This window comes from Labrus bergylta, chromosome 16 (genome assembly GCF_963930695.1).
Source record: "Labrus bergylta chromosome 16, fLabBer1.1, whole genome shotgun sequence".
NCBI lineage: Eukaryota > Metazoa > Chordata > Actinopteri > Labriformes > Labridae > Labrus > Labrus bergylta.
The window spans coordinates 22,264,213-22,283,803 of NC_089210.1; the positions used below are offsets into that span (position 1 = coordinate 22,264,213).

Here is a 19,591-nt window from a genome sequence, read left to right on the forward strand (position 1 = left end):
GGTGAAAATGAAGGAATGCAACATTAAGATTATGTCAAGACTTAAATTTAACCACAAATTGCCAGTTAGAGGGTCTTTAACATTTCCGTCAAGTGCCAGGGTCCTTACCTCGCAGACGGTGCAATGCCAACGGGTCTCTACGTGGTGCTTGCATTCGTTGCACGTGTACACAAAGCGGTCCTGGCCCTGGTTGTGCAGCTCTACAAGCATACACATCGAGCTCCATTTGCACCTTCTCAGTGAGCTAAACTCCCAGTGCTTGTCCCTGGCCAAAGTCAGAAAGGCATCGCGGCCATCCATTAGGTCACAGGTCAACAAAGGGTCGGGGTCCATGATGGGTGGCAGGGTGTTAACGGCTGGCCCCGCTTGGAGGTGGATAACAAAAAACACCTGGGAGTATAAAGGAAGGTATTGTGGTGGTTAGTTGTAAAGAACAAAAGTGTGTTATAACAAATGCTAACTCTAAGTCCAATGCATGAACCGTTTTCGGTTTAGTAAGCCCAGCAGCTTGTCTTAAAAATATCAGGAAAATTTATGTTGTGAGAAATTACGTATTTAAAAATAAAGAATGGACTGCACATTAATCTGTTATAGTTGAAAGGTTTCTTACCTCCTTATGCTTTTCCATCGAGGCGTAGAGCTTCTGGGACAGATCATTGGCTACATTCGGCATCCCAGGCTTTTTCTTATTGGCTCGGCTGACACTGCTTTTGTTTTTGTTAGTTTTCTTGTTGTTCTTCTTTTTGGCATTCTTACTGTCAGCTTGGGCTCCCTTTAAAAAAGATAAACAGATACGCATGAATGTTAAGGGCTGCAGAGATTGCACAACAGGCAAGATAAGGATAAGCAATTCAGCTGTGTAGTAAAACAATGCCGGAGTAACTGCAAAGTACTTTTATACAATAAGGACTTGAGGATAATAAATCTGGGGTTAAACAGAGGCCTAAGCACCAGGCTGTTGATTTTGGCATAACAAAAGCATTCCCCTTCAGAAAAAAATAAAAATCATAATGCTTATTCCCACCCAGCCATCTCACATACCTCTGTCGTCTCTGTAGAGGCCGTGTTCTCCTCCTTCTTTCTCTCCTCCTCCTCATGCTCCAGCTCTTTGATGCTCTCCTCCAGTACATTAGGCCAAAAGTCACCCTCAAAGTACGGCAGCTCATAGGCGCTTGTCAGCCTGTCGTCTGTTGCCTGCTTGAAAATGTCCTAAACACAAGATTCACAAAGTTTCCATCATGCAAGATAGTTGTGTATCTCTTAATAAGAATGTCTCAAAGTGTCATTTAGGAAAGTTCAAGACTTTTTAAAGCTTTTTAATCTTCTTAAAGATTTCTATGCCTTTAAAGACATGCAGAAAACGGTCTAGGCGGCCGGGATGCTGTGCCAGGGAATCCTGCAGAGACTTTACCACTTGTTCATCTGGTCACCCTAAGTTGGTTTGTTTTCACAATTCCAAAATCATGGAGATGAACCCGATTAGATCCATTACATATATCGGGCCAATCGTGCTTAAGCATGGTACGGGACAACTTTGCCTAGTGTGAGTGCGCTCCTTAGACACGCACACACACAGCCCTGTTTTGCCTTGGAGGCGCCATAGTTACACATAGCCATTCTTCCACCCGTCATGTCTCTGTTACCACCATCGATGGCAGTTCAGGGGCGTAATGACTTTCCACAACTGTGCGTTACACATTCCATGCGAGGCAAAACAGTGGCGCAAGTATCTATTTAATTATGATTTAATGAGGTGTTTGTATTTTTATGCCTTTCTAACATCTCACCGAGTGAGGCCACAAGGACACAATGTGACAATTGTCTTACCTTGTAGTCATGCAGGATCCTCTCAGCAAAAGCCTTGTCCAGCATTTTTCTATACCACTCTTGGAGCCTCTTAGGCTTTGGGATCTTCTGGTCAGCAGGATGGCAGTGGAAAATGTAGTCATCTCCTTCACTGGGTGGGCAGGCCCAGATGTGACCTGTCACATACCTGAGGGCCAAGGGCGACAAGTTATTACCAATCGAGCACTTGCAGGACTCAGCTGGAAGGTTGTAGAACACTTCTCAGTGCAACATCGTTTTCAACTCACCCAAGTTTCTTCACATACTCCAGGTAGCCTATTAAGATCTCATGGTACACTGCAGTCCTTAGCAAACGTGGTTTGAAGAAGTGAATACTGTCGAGGTATGATATGTAAACCCGTCTGTAAAAGAAATATTGAGTATTTAATAAAAAGGCCAACATATTAAAACAAAGATCATCTCTGCAGACATTCTTGTTTTAATTTTTACCTTGTATTTGGAAAAGGGCACTCTGAGCCGTATTCCTGGACGTGCATGCCGAAGAAACAAACATCCACACCGTCTATTTCCTCAAATGCAAAAAGTGCTTTGGTTCTGTAAGGGAAGCCATCCACCATCTCGCCTGAGTCCACGAACCTGTTGAGACAGACATGCAAAGGTTATATTACCAGCGGTAGATTTAAAAAATTTAATTTGAATAACTCTCAACTCTTTTGTAAAGCACTGGAGAAGGGTTGATGACCATGGATAACTATGCTGTAATTGTATTGCTTGCTTTTTTTGTTGCAAAGGCCGAGCAACAAAGCTACAAAGTACACGTATGCAATTGTATGCATCCCTTCACTGTCTGTCACCTTAATCATAAGTTGAGGTTTTCAAGACTCTAAATTAATATAAAACACACATTTAGTTATTTAATCAGCACATTTTCTCAAAAGGCATTCAAATAAGCCCGAAAGTGTTTTCTAGTTTCTTTCCTTTTGGGCTTGGAGGAAAAAAGAAAATGGACAAAAAAACAGCCAACCCCCCTTTTTTTGAGCAAATCAGAAAAGGGACAATTTATCAGCAGGTAAGAGCCTTACCTAGACTTCATGCCAGGCTTTATCTCCACATTCTTGTCAGAGCTGGCCACCACTCGCACAAACACCTCGCCGGCCTCTGGGTGGTTCTGCCTTTTCAAGTACTTGTTTACTCTGTCCTCAATATATGACCCCAACCTTGTAGTCTGCAACCCTGTACAAACAAATAACACACATTTAATACTGACACATCTTTAAAACAGACTTAACATTTTGAAAAAGGATCCTTTATTCAAAGCGATTTCTTGTTTTAATATTAGGTATATCTTACTTTTGGCAGCAAACTTGTTCTCCTTTCTGGTTTTGCCAGACTTCTTCAAACAGCTATCACAGATAAAGCTAGAAGAAAAAGATCAAACTATGATTTAGTGTCGTTCATATTTCTATTGAATTAACACTACTAAGGTCAAACATGGACTGCATATGCCTAAAAGGTTGGAAAGAAGTAGTGAGACTTACCCTGTTGGCCAAATGACGTCATAGTGCAGCACACAGATCTGATGCATCTTTCGTCCACAGTCTTTACATTCAACAAACCTGTAAAAGCAAGAATTAGCTTTTTTAAAACTTGACAAAAGTACTAAATAAGCATCAGTGTATAACATAAATGAGAGTCAAACTGAATCTAACATCAACGCAGTACTCACGGCTCAGGGTCCAACATGTCATTTTTCTTCTTTTCAAACTGCTCTTTTGATATCATACTGCACAAAAATGAGAGATAAAAAAAGACAATCTAGTTCATGTTGGCTCCTGTGATTAAAACCCCCCTTCCAAAGAATAAAGACCAACGAGAAGACAGCCTAAAAATCTCTAAAGACGATCACCAGGTGGGATTCACCCACCTGGACCCTGTAACTTACGTCTGTGGCTGGGCAGGGTCGTCCCCCAGAGTCACACTGTTGCCCTGGATCTCGTTGAAGCACTTTTCACAGAAGTGATACCTGTCGGCAACAAGGCCATATTTGGGTGAACTGCAGCCAGCACACACAGTAGCAGCACAGGCAAACCGGCATACAGGCGGCAGAATGCAGAGTAAATGGAAAACAAGGGCATGGAGAGTGGACAGACAAAAGGACATGTACACATACACACACACAAACAAACACACACAGGCAGAGGCACATGTTAGTCACAAGTGAAATGGTCATGATCCAGCCACTCTCATTCAAACTGGAATAGAGATAAGAGGAAAATGTTTAAATGATGTGTTAATGATGGTCAAATTAAAATGTCAACATCAGATGAATTTTCACACTGAAACTTCACTTTATAACTGCATGCTGATGAGGGAATTAAATGGTAATGTCAGAGGAGACAGGATGAGTAAAATGCAAATAAAAAGTGCAGATCTTTTAGGGAAATTGTTGCCTGTATTTATGTGTTTGGATGAACATTTGGTCAAATGATTAAACCTGGTTTAAAACTTCTCACACCTCGGAGCACCTGCATATTGCGAGTATATGCAATATCTAGATGGTGTTGCATTAGAATGATACTGAAGTGTAGTAGCAAAATCTGCACAGCAGGGGGAGCTTTGGTGCTAGTTCTTGGGATCGACAGACATTTGAGGGCAACACAGGGCTCAATCATTCACACTTTGCTCGGCCAACACGGTGATTTCACACATGCACAAAACTCCTGAAAATTTCACAAAATTTTCGGGTTGAGCTACATATATGGTAACAAATGGCCTGATTTTTCAACCGGCTTTATCCAGACTTTTTCCTGCCAGTTCCCTTGCTAAATTTCCACTTGAATCAAGGTGAGCCAATGTGTGAACGCAGCATGAACTATTTATGAAAATTCACTGCAAGCGGGCGAGCGGGGGTTATGACGTTTATATCACGCGACCACCGGCAACAGGTGTTATTGTGGTCCACGTATTAAAGTGTTTTCATACTCTTTTCCGCTTACCAGTATGTTCTTTTCCAGTCCTTTGTTGATACTGTGAATACGTCCAATAACATGTTTGTAGCATTGATATTAATGCAAAAGCTGTCATAGTAGTGTCGGACCCTGTCGCTTCGTCCATCTTGGATTAGTGCAGCAACTTTTTTTTTCATGTTATGTCATTCCTATTGCCCCCTCCCCTCTCCTGTCTGACAGGGAACATTCATAATGTGAGGGACATATGTGAATAAAAGATTTCAGGGGCAGGCTGTCTAGAAAACAACTCTAGAAATTTTCAGGAGTGTGTGTCTGAAAACATCTGTCAGGAACTCTTAGTGGTGTCTTTGAGAGCCCTTCAACAACAAGATCTTGGGAATAAGGTCCTTTCAGGCTTGTTTACCAGTGTGGCAGTATGTGAAATGGTATTTATGCTTTTACTTTATCCTGAAGGATTCAATTGCGCACCTTGTCTTGACAACAACTTTTCCCCTTTTTACCTGTTTCTACCCCTCAGCAGTTTCAGCATGAACGTTTACCTGTTCTGATAGCTGTAGTAAGTGCCGTCCCTGGAGATGGTACACAACTGTTTGCCATAGCAACACAGCGTTTGGGGTGAAAACTCGTACTGTGGAAACATCAGAGACATTGTATCAATTCCTGTTGTTTTATGAGACACTTTGGACTTAATTGATGGAAGATGTGAACTGACAAGATAAATACAATAGAAAAGATACATTTTCATCCTTTAAAGTCTCACCTTCCGGCCGCAGCAGTAGCCCAGGCCCTGCATGACAGGATCGATATCTGCTTCAAACACTTCAGCCAGTTTGGTGCAGTACTTGTAGACGCGAGATGTTTTGCGGTTGTACAACCAAGCATTGTTGAACATGAGCCACACATCTTCCACATACTGCCACGGTTCCTGGTACTGCCCCGTATCAAGCTTACGCTTGATGGTCGATAGGTCAATGGGAGTTTTCACAATTTCAAAGTAGTCCTGTATAGTATCAAGGTGATATGAAGGAGTAAGCAGATTGAGTTTTACAGACTCATCAGTGGCACTTTTTAATTTCTGAAATAAGGTTGTAAGATACTCACAGGAATACCCAGGAGCATGGGGTCTACAGGTTGTCTGAAGGGCAGTGACTCTGGGCCTTGCCTGTAGAGGGCCTCGAGTGTCGGCATCAGTGCTTGTCTTAGCTCTTCTGGCTTGAAAACTTTACAAAAATGTTTTTTTGTTATTCCAAAAAAAGGAAACATGTCCACAAAATATTAAGATTCAATACTAATGACACTGTATAAATAGCCCTGTGACACTTTTCTTGATTTTTTTTTTAATTACTTCACATATATTTATACTATTATGTACTTTTTTTGCACAGTTAGTACATGCAAGTAAGATCTGTTCTTACTTTTTTTGCGGTTTTGAGTGGTAGATGAGGAGCCGTTTGCTCCACCTTCCTCCTCTTCTTTGGGTTCCGTCTTCATCTCCGTCTTCATCTCCGGCTTCTTCTCCTCAGTTTCCATTGGTTCCTGCTTTGGCTCTGCTTCGTCTGGCTCTTCCTTCTTCACCAGTGGGGGTTTGGTATCATCATCCTGCTGCATGAACACAACCATGATTAACATGCTGTTCTAAGGTGCTGTAAAAGGAAACTATCAAGTATTTACTGCATTCAGAGTTAAGCATAGCAGAGGGTGATGCCCTGAATTAATTCACATTAGCGCCATGAGATGTAATAAAAAGTAGTTGGTTCTGGTGGACAGGGTTTGCAAAGTAACAATGTCATGTGCAGTCATTGACATACCTCCATTTTTAAATCTGTCTGTTTCTTTCCGGAGTTGCTGTCCTCTTCTTCATCTTTTACTTCAGGTTTGGCTGGGGTGCTGCTCATGTCTGGCAGGGACTGCTGGGAGCTCTGCTCAGCCACCGAGCCTGGGGTTGGCACTCTGTTATCTATACTTGCTGCAGCCTGGGACAACTTAAATGAGAGGAGGAAGAGACATTCTGATCACAATGCTGATCATTTTAATACAAGTTACGCTGGCTTGAAGAACATCATGGTTTGACTTTCAATGGTCCTCTTGCTTGGTCATTAAAAAGCTTAACAGGAGCTGGCAAAGCTGTAGCAGAGAGCTATAGGATACTTCAGTAAAAAGTTGTATCTCACCGGTGTGCTGGGATGCTGTGCCTGCACTGAGGTGGGCTGCTGCATCTGGCTTGGGGGATCTGGTTGGGGCTGCATGGGTGTGAGCGGCTGGGAGGGGTCAGGGGTTGCGCCCCTGGCTGAAGGGGGGCCAGGGAGGCTATTGGTTATGTGGGTAGGGGTGGATGAAGGCCCACCCGTAGAGGCAGGGGTGGAGGGCCGTGGTGGCACCTGGGCCTGTGCTGATGCATGGTGTTGCAGCTGCTGCTGCTGCTGCTGCAGCTGTTGCTGCTGCTGCTGCTGCTGCTGCTGCTGCTGCTGCTGCTGCTGCTGCTGCTGCTGCTGCAAGCTGGCAGAGGAATTGGGTGGGGGGGTCGGGCCAAGGGGGGATTGGGATGCAGGGCCACAGGGCAACTGAGAACCAAGTGATCCCAGTGCATTCAGTGGGAGGTTAGAGTTCTGCTGCTGCTGGAACAAAGAGGGATGAACGGTTAAGCATACCAATACACAGTAGGCACACAACATCAAACAGGGTGACATTTATTCAGACACAAAGATGTACGAAGCACTAGGATCATACAAAATGTAAGCCAGTCAGTCCAGCACAAGTCTTCTTACCTGAGCGACAGCAGCCTGTGTTATGGGCTGACCCATGCCTACATTCACATTCATTGCTCCACCTGCAGCTGTAGAAAACTGGCCCTGTTGCAAGAACTGGCCCTGGTTGCCTGGCTGAGCAACCATGCTGTTAGCATGACTACCCATCATTCCTTGAGCCGGAGGCATCCTAGAAGGGGACATGCCCATCTGTAAAAGACAGGACAGATGAATCAAAATCATTAAGACAGCAGGCCCCTAGTATTCAGACTCAGAGTCTATTCAATGTCTATTCAAGAGTATTCAATGTCTGCCAAGAAAACTACAATGAATTAAACACAGCACACAGACAATTTAGAAAATATAACAGCTGCTAAAAAGCCTGTGTTGTTAATTAAGAAAATTTTAACTGCTGAACCATGGCATGCAAGAGAATGAAAGCCAGGGAGGAACATTAAAGTGCTGTACACAAACTATAGACCCTGTCATGGTGTCATAACAGATTACTGATAGATGGATCAAAACTTATGTCAACCCAATGCAGCAATTTATCTATTATGCTTTAATGTCAAATGGTAAGGGACTAAGAAATTAACAATCAGCCAAAGACTAAGGGGCATTGCAAGTTGGGAGGTAAAACTAAAGAAGGGTTCATGAATGACAGAATGAAAGAATAGCCAATAACTGAATAATTTGTGATAAAAAAAAAAAAACAGGTGACAAAAGTGGATACCACACCTAGTTCCTACACCAGGTTTAACAGAGGCGAGTGAAAGGCCCAGAGGCATGGCTGTTAAAAGAGGACGGAGAGAGAGTATACACAGAGGAAGAGGAAAAAGGATCTAACCGATGGGACGGAGCTCATGTTCATCTGCTGTGGATGGTTCATGGGGGAGGGAGCACGTGCTCCCATGGGTGCCTGAGACATCTGCGCATTCTGCATTGCCATTGGGTTAAACTGATTGATTCCTGTGGGAAATGATACACACAAACACAATTATAAACCTGTTTAATATACTTGGGAGCAGTAATTGAATATTCCATGTCCTAATGGGCTTGCCGAGGCCCTGAGCCAGCTTCACAGCTCTACATTCAAGCGGCAGTACAATCAGGTGTGCACAGGAAACTTGAACTAACCTCTATGTTGAAATGTATAACAGGTGTATGTATAACATTTAAAATGTAATGTAAAGAAATTAGCATAAGAGGAAATATTGGATGTTTTTCTCTAGAAAACGACTGCTAAGAGAGGCTATTATTTCTGCACTTTCATGTGAAAGTGCTTTATTCATAAAATGTAACATCTTTATTACTACCATTATCATTCTTGTAATTATTGTCGTCATTAATATAAGAGTTACCACATACCTTGGGGCACCTGCATACGGTTCATTATTTGATTTGGCATGTTAGGCATAGGCACAGGTCCATCTGAATAAGTAAGAAAAGACCAATGTTTAAAACTCTGTGGGTCTTTACCTAATTGTTATTTTGTTGCAAAAAGTGAATCAAGAGTATGACTACTTACTTGGAGGTCGGACAGCCTGTCCTGGGCCCATAGCGTTGGGCTGAGCCATACCAGGCTGCTGAGGCCCGGCTGTGCCCACCATGCCAGGCTGTTTCTGGAGCCGTGATCGCCTCTTTTCTTCCAGTTCTTTCTGGATTTTGTAGATTTTCTCAGCCAGGAAGTGATAATACTCATCCTATAAGAGGATGGCAAGTACCAACAGAAGACAAGATTTAAAAAATGGTCTCTGGTTAATATTATCTGCCATCATCTTGTGCAGAGAACATTCTTCAGGATTTAAGAAGATGGTGATTCCTGAGTTCATAATTGTGTTATAATAAAAACAAAAATGTTTGCACATTACTCACCCTGCTGTTAGCTGATTCGTACATGTCACCCTCTACTTTGCGTGCATATGCCACCAGGTTCTCCATTCGCCTGTCCTTCAGTGCTGCGGGGTCTGGGGTAGGGAATATGGCTTGTACACTGAAGACAGACCACAGGGAAATAAATAAATACACAACTCAGCAAATAACTGGTAGACGAAGTTTTGTTTTGTTTTGTTTTGATATTCCAAAAAGGGTAATTCATAGTTATTCTTTTCAATGTTGGACTCACAGTTTGTGCACCAGGTGGGTGCGAAGGTCCTGAGTGACGTGTTCATGCCAGGCCTTTCTTACTCCTGAAGCAGAGAGAGGGGTAGCAGCGGGCAGGTTTCCCATGCCTCCCGCTACAGACCCATCCGGCATCAGCTGACTATAAGATCGAGAGACAAAAGAAACTATAATGCAAGTTCAAAATATGTATTGATAATTTCTGAAATAAAAAAAAAAAAACAATGTGAAGGGAGTTCATCTTTTATATTGAATAAAAACAACGCATTATTCAAGCAAGGCATAAAAAAAACAACGTGCTTTAAGAGCAGTGGCATCAACTTTTCTGAAATGTTAAGCAGGAGAATGCTCACTTGTTCAGTGTAGATGGTAGAGAGGAGTCAGAGTGCATGCCAGACGGGTCTGAAGAGGGGACACCCATGCCTCCTGCCATCTGGTTCATCTGATTAGTGCCTGTTAAAACCCACATTGTCATTTACAAGGGTTTATAAGAAAATGGCTTAGCAACAGATTGATGGTGTTCCCAACACGTGTACATAATCCTCTAAAGTGAAGTCCCATCTATTCCTTACCTAGTGGGTTTAAATTCCGTAGCTGCTGATGCCCCTGGGGGTTTTGCTGTCCAGGACCCTGACCCTGGACCTGAGCAGGGGACTGGTTCCCATACGGCAGGCCAAGGGCAGCATAAGCCCGCTGCATGGAGCTGGGGTCGATGTTTGTGGCAGCACTGTTGATGGCTGTGGAACTGGGTTGGCCTGGACCCACTGAACTGATGGCGTTCTGCATGCTAGCCCCAGGGGAACTCAGCATGGCTAGACAGAGAAGATGATAAAGAAACAAACAGTTTGGCATTATAAAGCATGTAATTAATACCCTTTAATAGTCGAAAGTGCTGGCTGTCATGTCTTTGAATCCTTTAAAGAAATATGAAGAAGACATGTATAAAAGAGGACCGATGGCTATATAATGAATTATTTCTTTAATGATCTTCTTTAAAGTGACGTAAAATAAAAATCACAATATTCAACTTGGCAACAGGAGGTAAGGCTTCAGTCATTCATATCATTTGACATTCTTTTCATAGGTAGATGATGTGATTCAAAACAAAAAATGTGATATTCCTTTTTTTCCCTACACTTTAACACTTATGAAATAATGTGGTCTATAGGCTAACACAACATTTTAGCCATAACAGAGATTTGAGGGACACAATGCATTTAAGGACACTGAAAGTAACGACAGCTTTAAAAAAAAATTCTATTAGTGAATATGATTCATTTTTTTACATGAAATATCAGTAAATGATAAAACTGTGTTTTTTCATGTAAAGAAAAAATAATCCAATCTCTATGCAAAAAAGAACATCTTCCTGAGGAGGCCTTCATCTCAAATCTCTGCACTACTCCCTGCTGTGTTGATTGCTGACAGAGAGCATGCTGCCTCTGTGGGGGATTTAAATACGTCACATGCCCTTTTAACCAATCAGAGAGCTTTCTGTCCCTAGACCCTGCCCCCACTAATAGCAGCGACATGGAGCTCCTCCCCTGGGTGTCACATTACAGGCCCAGCCTTTCTGGAGGAATCCATTCAATGTGGGAGCACTTGCAGTCGGCGAGCCAGCACAGAGCTGTGGCGGGGAGACATGACCTGCAGGTGGCACTACTTCATACCACACGCACCGACTCCAGGCTGCTGTTGAGGGACAGCTGCTCTGCCAAAAAGCTTACGAGGTATACAATATTTCTATCCCTTAAAATGATCAAAACCATAAAGGTATTTTACAGCCATCATTAATTACTTCTTAATGTGCATTTTCTATATGGTTTTGTAAATATTTAAGAGAAGACGGACTTGCTGGAGTAAGACCACAGTTACTCACGTTGCTGGTTCCTCTTGTCACTTGCATTCTTCAAAGGCAGGCAGACTGGACAGTCGTGCCGCGTACAGTTCTTCCAATGGGAGATGATCTGTCTGGAGGATGCACAGTGAGCCACTGAAGAGAAATAAAAACAAAAAAAGTGAGGATTGGTAAGTAATTAAGTAGTGCCAAGCATTTAAAAATGTTTTAGAAACTGCAAGACTGAAATGAGTAGAAAAGAGTAAAAAATGATTGATTGAACTGCTCCAGTACAATGTGCAAATAGCCATGTAAAAAGCAATTATACATGTTGTAAAACCATAAAGGCATCCTAGCATTTACTTAAAGCATATAAACAGTATAAATATTACGGCTCAAAGTTCATCAACCTCAGGTGACCTTACTACCAACAGCTGGTAGAGGGAAGCTGCTTGCGGCCAGGTATTATAAGCAAAAGGATCACAACCAACAAAAACATCAAATTTATGAGAGAAGGAAGTCATGTCACAGGGGCATTTTCAGGAAGAGTGGCTATATTATAGCAATAAACACCAGAACCAAGCTTAACATTGTGCAAAAACAATGCTACATCATTGACTAATTCAGGATTATACCGTTTCTATTAACATGGTCAAGAAGGCTTATATTGTATCAATGCTGTCTGATCACAGTAAGTCCTGTCGTATTTGTGCATGGGGATCAACAAATAAGAAATAATGTAATAACAGAGTGTTTCTTTGGAATGAGCTGGACATACAAAAGTCTTCACCACCATTTACCTGTAGTCTCTGTGGTATGTCAAGCTGATGACACTTTAACCACATTACAGGCTTTGGTTATGGTTGCTCACAGCACAGGCTATGCAGCTTACACTGTTACTGTATTTATTAGATTCTATCATTGAGTAGTGGACAAAACATGACAGTCTGTTTGCACACTAACATAGCTATTTAACACCTTGTGGTCATAGGTAGGCATGCTTCAACAGGAGTGAGTCAGAAGTTCATTTTTTTTTTTTAAATTTCAGCTAGTTTTATAATACGGAGCTCAAAACGTTCACTCACCCTGGCAGGACTTGCCAGCCTGGCAGTGGGTCATGTGGTTGAGGACGTTCTTCATGGTGCGGCAGTGGGGCAGAGTGCAGGCCCTCACCTCCCCATTGGCCTGTTCCCGCCGCTGGCACTTGTGTGCATGGAGCAACAGGACCAGCTGCTGCTGAATGAGTTTACGCTTCTCAGGATCGGCTGTTGGGCCCGCTGACACACCACCAGCCCCAGAGACCATGCCCACCGAGGCTACCTGCTGCTGCATCTGGGACTGCAAAAGAGTTCAAACACAGACAGGTTAGAGACCGATCACAATGCCAGACTTCCCTGATTTCAAACTTGAAGTCTAACTTACGTTTCAGAGTAATTAAAATGTCCGACTTTGCTTATCTTAAGACCTGCTGCCGTTTGGGGCATATCAAGAAGTTTATGATTGCTGCGGGCTGTATTCATCAAGTTCACAAGACTCCATAAGCAGACTTTCTGCAGACCTCCAGAGTATGCTTAGAGGGTACACTTCATTACAATTCATTGATTTAATAAGAATTCACTGATTTAATTAGCAAACAACTTCTAGCAAAATGGAAGTGGCCGTCTAGATTTCTTGTTAGCAGCCACAAATATAAATTTTTAATTTAAGTAAAACCATTTCATTCTTAAAATGTTGCTTGAATCTTGCAGCCAGCACAACATCACACACTTGAGGTGATAATGATGATTGAGTCAGAGTGCATAGCTCTGAAGTCCAGTAGGGCTCACAATAAAGAACAAGGGGTGGATATTCAGATTTGACCAATATATCAGAAAATATCTTAATATTTAGAAGGAGCTTCGAGATGTGGGAAAGGAAAGGGAGAAATGAAAATGAAGAAGACGGGTCAGCAGAGAAGAAGGCAAGGGAAGTGGTTTAGAAAAAACTCAAGAAAGAGGGAATGAATCAACATCAAATAAAAGGCAACTTGTAATCCAAGAAAAACTAATGGAAAGCACTATTAGAAATCCAGGGTCAGACATTTGATGCCTTGTTAAAGCCATTTCCTATTCCTCGTGTAGATTTGCATTTTACTGAGCTCTGTTTACTTTGTTCCTTGAAAAAAATCTAACAGTGGCCTTGAACAGTTAGAGTAAATACACAACAATATCAGAGACGAGCCTCGAGAAAAGGTGTTGCATGTAATACAATTTTCATATTAACTTTTGATTTGCAAAGCATGGAAGCAAAGTACGGTACATACTATATACAGTGCTTGCAGAAATTTCTTATCAGACAAGCAAAGTGTGTGGGCTGCATGAAGTGTAGGATTATCTGGAGGGAGAGATAGGAAGGTATACTAACTTATTTATACAAGAATGTATAAGCATACAATTAGTTAACCTGTCACAATACCAGGGCTGACAGCCTTCAGTCGGTTGGTCGATTGATTGGTTGAGCTCTTGGCTGACCAAAATCTCATTGGTCAGACAATTGAACACGTTTCTTAAGAAGATAAGCTTAATCCATTAGACCACTATGCAGGGGTAGGAGGGAGGTCGGATGTATTTGATTTTCGAGTGATATTGTGTTATAAAACAACATTGATTATAAATAAAACTATATAAATAAATCGTACTTATATCTCTCTGATTTATGAATCATGTGGTTTAATAGACACAAAGGCAAAACAGCAGCCAGCGAGGCGCGTTGCTCCGCCCCCAATTGTAAAAAATAAATAAAAAATACCTCTACCTCACTGTGTTTGCTCATAAAATTAACACATATAGCATAATACGCTATGAAGCTGCTCACAACCTTGATGATTCAATGTTTCCCACACACACATGATACTTGGGCGGTCTGCCCAGGTATACTAACAGCTGCCCAGGTATTTTTCCCGACCTTTTTTATCCATGAGAGGGAGAGAGAGAGATAGTACTTTCCTGATTGATGTGCAACTATAAGCTTCTTGATGTCTTTGTTTAATATTTTTTCTGCAGCTGCAGGTCATGAGCGCACAGAATTTTAAACTGCCTGAGCCCTGGGCGGTTCCATGCAACATAACAAAACTCGAGTTTTGAAAAAATGTCCTCTCTACTCCTGCAGAGGGATAAGATGCAGCAAAACCAAGAGAGCAGAATCACATCAGCAGAGAGAGAGAGAGAGAGAGGGTCCACTGTTCATATACCCCTCTTGTAAATGCACCGGTTGAGGTGCCTTGCTCCTCTCCAAATTGAAGCATCGCATAGCTTCGTTTTAATAATGTTAATGTACAGCTGCTAGCTGCTGATGCTGTGCTGAACTCCAATAAATAACAGAACGTCCAGTGAAACTTTTCAAAACACGAGGCCTAGTCATCGTGTTTGTTTCTGTGCGCGTGCATGGATAAGATGAGCAGATTCAAGTTGTTTGTTGAAAAACACATTTGATATAAATACAAACCTAAAAGTAAATACAAGAGTGAAAAAAAACTTTAAAAAAAGATGTCCATCACCTGCTCAACAACAGCATTGTGTACTGTTACTCTGACCTCACAGCAGGCAGTGTATGGACACATTAGACTTCTCTTCAAACGTTAAGGAAGGACAAAGTGTTAGGCTCAAGTGTGGGCAGAATCCCTTACTTCCAGAAGCTACATGAGCATAAAGTCAAATTAAATTAAACTATCACTTCATTTACCAAGAGCTGCTGGTAGTCTAACTGCTTGTGTGATATGTTTCTTTCCTTATGTGCAGTGGTGATGGTTAAGAATGAAGGAAAGGCCTTTAAAATGACATGACCCATTGCTGCACAGTGTGAAAAGAAAAAAAGAAAAGATTTAACACTAAACATTTGTAATATGTCTCTTTTTTTTAAGTTTTTGATCGACACCCACCATGTTTGGCACACTCCCAGCTCCCTTCAGGTCAGCAGGGAATTGGGGCAGGTTGTTGGAAAGGGCTGTCTTGTTCTGAAGTTGTTGAGCGTTGACCCCCGCTGCCCCCATCTGCTGAACCCCAGCCTGGCCGTACTGCTGGCCAAATGGAGCTCCTGACATCCCCATCTACAGTGGACGATCGGGGCAGAGGGTGGCAAGACAATTAGCATGTAATAATGCATACCAGCAAAGCAGGGTGACCTGTATCCTCTGCAGTGTTTTTAAACACATTTATGTTTATTTAACTTTCATTTTACCAGGAAAGAAAACTCATTGAGATTTAAAATCTATTTTCAAAGAGTGTCCTGGCCAAGACAGGCAGCAGCACAATTAACAGAGTTTCACACAAACAACGAGCAGCCAAACATACTAATACAAAAATTCATCAATAGACACAAATAACAAATCTGAACAGCACATGTTTGTCAAAATCATTCACAAACACATAAGGGAAAACATCTACAGCCAGATGTGTCTGCCTCCAAGTCATTTAACATCCTCTTAAAGCCCTGAGACCCCAAGGAGACCGTTGGCCATCGGTCCTAGTTGGACAGTGAGAGGTTGTCACCCCTTGAGACCCGTCTCCCTTTTTTTGGCTTCGACATGTTGAATCGGCATTGGCGGTCGGTGAGAGGAATCTCTCTGATTGGCTGTTCATTTTATCTCGAGCTCTCGACACAGGTTCTGGAAAGCCCCTTGAGCATGCCTCTGTAGTATCCATGCTTTCAAAAATTAGCACAGTTTCACCTTAATTGGCGCCTCTTCTTTTCTTTTTCCACTTAAAGACCAAGGGTTGACAATGCCAGCGACATTTTCAACTTCTGATCAGACATTATTCTCGGAACAGAACAACTTTTACAATTCACGCACATTAAGGTGGAAATCAGTACGAGGTGAGGCAGAGAAAAAAATCAGACATGTCACACAACACTATGCTCAAATGCTTCTGTCAAAGTTCACACTTAAGCAAAATAAAACTCAAAAAGATTTTTTTTTTTAAATAATGAACATCCACTGAACCGATATGGTTACTATAAGTACAAAAAGCTGTCTAGTCCAAACAAAAATAAGAAAGTTTATAGTTAGCCTACTTCTTTGGTCCTCAAAAGTTGTGATTCCCTGTCTTTCTGATGGCCCTCAGCATGTATTTGTCTTCTTCCTTTGCTTGCCTTTCACTACAGTCTGCTTTGCTGCAGAGGTTCCCCACTGCAAACAGCGCTCAGGCAGACAGAGCAAGCCCAGCCCAGCAGAGAGAGAGTGAGAGAGAGAGAGAGAGAGAGAGAAACAGGAGGAATATGCACACAGAAAGACCAGCTTGCCCAACAGCTGAGCAGAGCACTGCGCTGCTGCCTGCCCCTCCCCCTTCGCTGCAAAGAATCACACAGATGCTTGCCGGCTGCCTCCCTCCCATTCACAAATGAGCCGGGCCTCATCCTCCTCTGTCACACTGGTTCTCTCACTTGAACTGCACTCAAAGCAGAGGAGAGAACCAGGCGGCAAGACAGTACTGCAACACATAGAGGCTCCAGAGCTTCCCCTCATCTGGCCATGTCGTCTTCTGTTCCTTCCCCTCTACCCTTCTTCCCCAAACCTGACAGCAACGCACAGACCTGCTTCTCCTAACATGATTTACAGCTCAATTATCAAAAGGCAAAGGCCAACAGAGACATGCAAGACAGTGTGAAAGGTAGAAGAAGAAGAAGGAAACAGTTGAGAGAATGACGAACAATAAATGCTAAACATTCGAAAATAAATCAGAAAGGCCCTTATTAATCTGTTCAACCTTTCCTAAATTCAAGACAATATGTAGAATTTTTACATTAAAACATATAAATGAAGTAAGAATTCACTAAACCTATGTTAGATATTTTTTTGTTGTTGAGTTTAAATTACATCATCTCCAAAAGTTGTCAAAGCCAGAAAAATCCCATATTTTAAAGTTGTAACGGGACGTGTTTGGTCGCAGCGACCGCCATGACAGAGTAAGACATGTTTATTGTTGCCATGGAAACGTGGGATGTTACATCAGAGACCACTACATAATGCAGCGGGAACTGCTACTTCCTCATGTCTGTTTCGTTTGTTGTTTATAAAAAAACGTACCATCCCAACTTGAATATTTTCTATATTTGTAAATGTAACATACAGTATATGCTCTAAAGTACAGTAGTCAGTATTTTATATGCTGAAAAAGATCATAATCTTTCATGCTCTCTGCACGTCTTGTGCTTTGGTGAGAAAAGAAAACACTGGTACCTTGTTGGACTACTTTTTTTTGGCTCTCACCTTATTCATGTTTCCAGCTTGTTGAGCATTTAACACGTGTGCTCCCAACTGTGGCCCTCCTTGTGTGAGTGTCTCTGCTAGCACACTGCTTCCAACACCAGGTCCAGCCCCCTGCATGCCTTGGCCCTGGTACTGCATGCCAGGCCCAGGTCTACCCCGGCCTGCAGGTCCCAGAGCCCCATTCATCACTTGTCCCGCTTGGCCCATGACCCCGTGCCCCTGCCCACTGTTCAGCATGGCCTGGTTGAATCCCATGCCTCCATTGCCTTGTCCAACTGATGCACCTCCTTTCTGGGCCTGGGGAGACTGGTGATTGGTAGCACCTGGCCCCAGTGGGCTTTTACCAAGCACAGCACCCAGTTGGCTTCCCACCATGCCTCCCTGTTGAGGGTTGGCAGAATTTAGACCACCTCCCAAGATGGAGGAACTTCCTGTTCGCAGAAGCTCAGAAAGCTGCTTGTGTTTGGCAGCGGCATCTGGGATGATGGAGTTGAGACCAGGACCCCCTCCTCCTGGTATGCCGTTGGAGGACATTCCCATTCCCAAGTCTCCAGTGGGAATGAGCTCATCTGGAAGATCGTTTTCCAGGTCAAACAGGGACACAAGGTCTAAGGAAGAGAGAAAGAGAAATAAGAATTAAGCACAGATCATTGACACGCACCATTTATAAATGAACAGCAGAACAAGCTGCTGACCACTAAACAGAAAATAATGTATTTGTTTCAAGTGAGAATTAGATGGGTTTTTTAATTAAAGTTAGGACATGACTTAAACGAGAACCAAGATAATCCCAAATAGGGCGAGTTACACCAACCTGAGCCAACAGGTGGCTCCAAGCATTACTTTTGGTCAAATTGATTTGCTTTCTGATTTCCATTTATAAAAGCAATCATGGTCATTGTCATCAATTTCAATGTCTTCACTAAAGTTTTTGTGGCCAAAATAATCTGAGCAGTACAACCTTAATTATTTGAAAAACATCTGTCATGTAAAACTAAATCAGGGACTACCAACCATGATATTAAACAAGATAATAAGCCCACAAATGAATTTCTGATAGAGCGCAACGACATAGCAAAAGATTGACATTCAAAATTCAGATTCATATTATGTGAAGATGATCTTTTTGTACAACTATTTTAATGGAATGAAAAAAAGGAAATTATAAAAAAAAAAAAAAAAATCATAATGATGGGACAGGCATTGCACTTGGCCATAAGCCATCTGGATAATATTCTTCTAACAGAAGATCAAAATGCCAAAATATAATTAACAAATTAACCTGTCATACAACCAAATATAACATGTGCATGCAAAACCGAGTTTGTAAATATAAAATTTTGCATCATTGGAGGTTCACAGATGATTGTCTTATCGGCAGCACCACTTAGTGCTGTCAATGCAGATGTCTGTGTATAGAGACGGCTCGTCAGGCCAATGGGCTACATGGACTCTTTTCCAACAGAAAACCAAAACCAGCTAAATGACGACCGACAAACTACTTGAAACGTGCCATGGAAACCTAAATGCCCCCTACACCAAAAACTTGACCCTCACCAACAAATTCTGTAATTCTCAATGTAGATCTGTTTATAGAGGCTGCATTTACACTAAAGCAGTTGAGTCCCTGTTGCAGTACTAAAGTCAATACAAACAGAAAATGAATTGAACATTTATGAAGGTCACAGTCCAAATCACACGTCTATGGCAGGGTCCTTCACATGCAGGTGCAAGTGTGCCTGTGTATGGCATCGCTACGGCCACACCCCTACAAAAGCCAAGCGACAGACGCCTGAATTATTGAGGTTGGACAGAAACATTACCTCTTATCATTGATTTACAGTGGCAATTAATGGGAGCTTGAAGATTT

General features: G+C 42.3%; 1 protein-coding gene and 1 long non-coding RNA gene across 5 annotated transcripts in view; one reads left to right on the top strand and one right to left on the bottom strand.

Moving 5' to 3' along the window:
* The window catches only part of crebbpb (CREB binding protein b), a 30,598-nt gene that overhangs the window by 3,263 nt on the left and 7,744 nt on the right, over positions 1-19,591 (bottom strand). Inside the window, exons 2-30 of one of the 4 annotated variants that reach the window (XM_065964472.1) lie at positions 17,722-18,329; positions 15,394-15,561; positions 12,563-12,815; positions 11,520-11,633; positions 10,213-10,452; positions 9,994-10,093; positions 9,645-9,782; positions 9,395-9,512; positions 9,048-9,222; positions 8,888-8,950; positions 8,367-8,488; positions 7,541-7,729; positions 6,947-7,387; positions 6,584-6,757; positions 6,191-6,377; positions 5,877-5,995; positions 5,536-5,775; positions 5,315-5,403; positions 3,749-3,829; positions 3,533-3,589; positions 3,345-3,422; positions 3,157-3,224; positions 2,889-3,039; positions 2,296-2,442; positions 2,094-2,207; positions 1,828-1,993; positions 1,042-1,209; positions 611-772; positions 109-390 (exon numbers count right to left, since the gene is read on the bottom strand). In XM_065964472.1, the coding sequence (XP_065820544.1) occupies positions 109-390; positions 611-772; positions 1,042-1,209; positions 1,828-1,993; positions 2,094-2,207; positions 2,296-2,442; positions 2,889-3,039; positions 3,157-3,224; positions 3,345-3,422; positions 3,533-3,589; positions 3,749-3,829; positions 5,315-5,403; positions 5,536-5,775; positions 5,877-5,995; positions 6,191-6,377; positions 6,584-6,757; positions 6,947-7,387; positions 7,541-7,729; positions 8,367-8,488; positions 8,888-8,950; positions 9,048-9,222; positions 9,395-9,512; positions 9,645-9,782; positions 9,994-10,093; positions 10,213-10,452; positions 11,520-11,633; positions 12,563-12,815; positions 15,394-15,561; positions 17,722-18,329 (5,012 nt within the window). Of the gene's footprint in view, positions 1-108; positions 391-610; positions 773-1,041; positions 1,210-1,827; positions 1,994-2,093; positions 2,208-2,295; positions 2,443-2,888; positions 3,040-3,156; positions 3,225-3,344; positions 3,423-3,532; positions 3,590-3,748; positions 3,860-5,314; positions 5,404-5,535; positions 5,776-5,876; positions 5,996-6,190; positions 6,378-6,583; positions 6,758-6,946; positions 7,391-7,540; positions 7,730-8,366; positions 8,489-8,887; positions 8,951-9,047; positions 9,223-9,394; positions 9,513-9,644; positions 9,783-9,993; positions 10,094-10,212; positions 10,453-11,519; positions 11,634-12,562; positions 12,816-15,393; positions 15,562-17,721; positions 18,330-19,591 lie in introns of all 4 variants that reach the window. The other 3 variants (XM_065964470.1, XM_065964471.1, XM_029280023.2) reach the window with 3 other exon arrangements.
* On the top strand, positions 11,235-15,509 carry LOC136183008 (uncharacterized). Its single transcript, XR_010668851.1, has 4 exons — positions 11,235-11,370; positions 11,556-11,668; positions 12,526-12,841; positions 15,376-15,509. It is a non-coding gene; the product is annotated as an uncharacterized lncRNA (long non-coding RNA).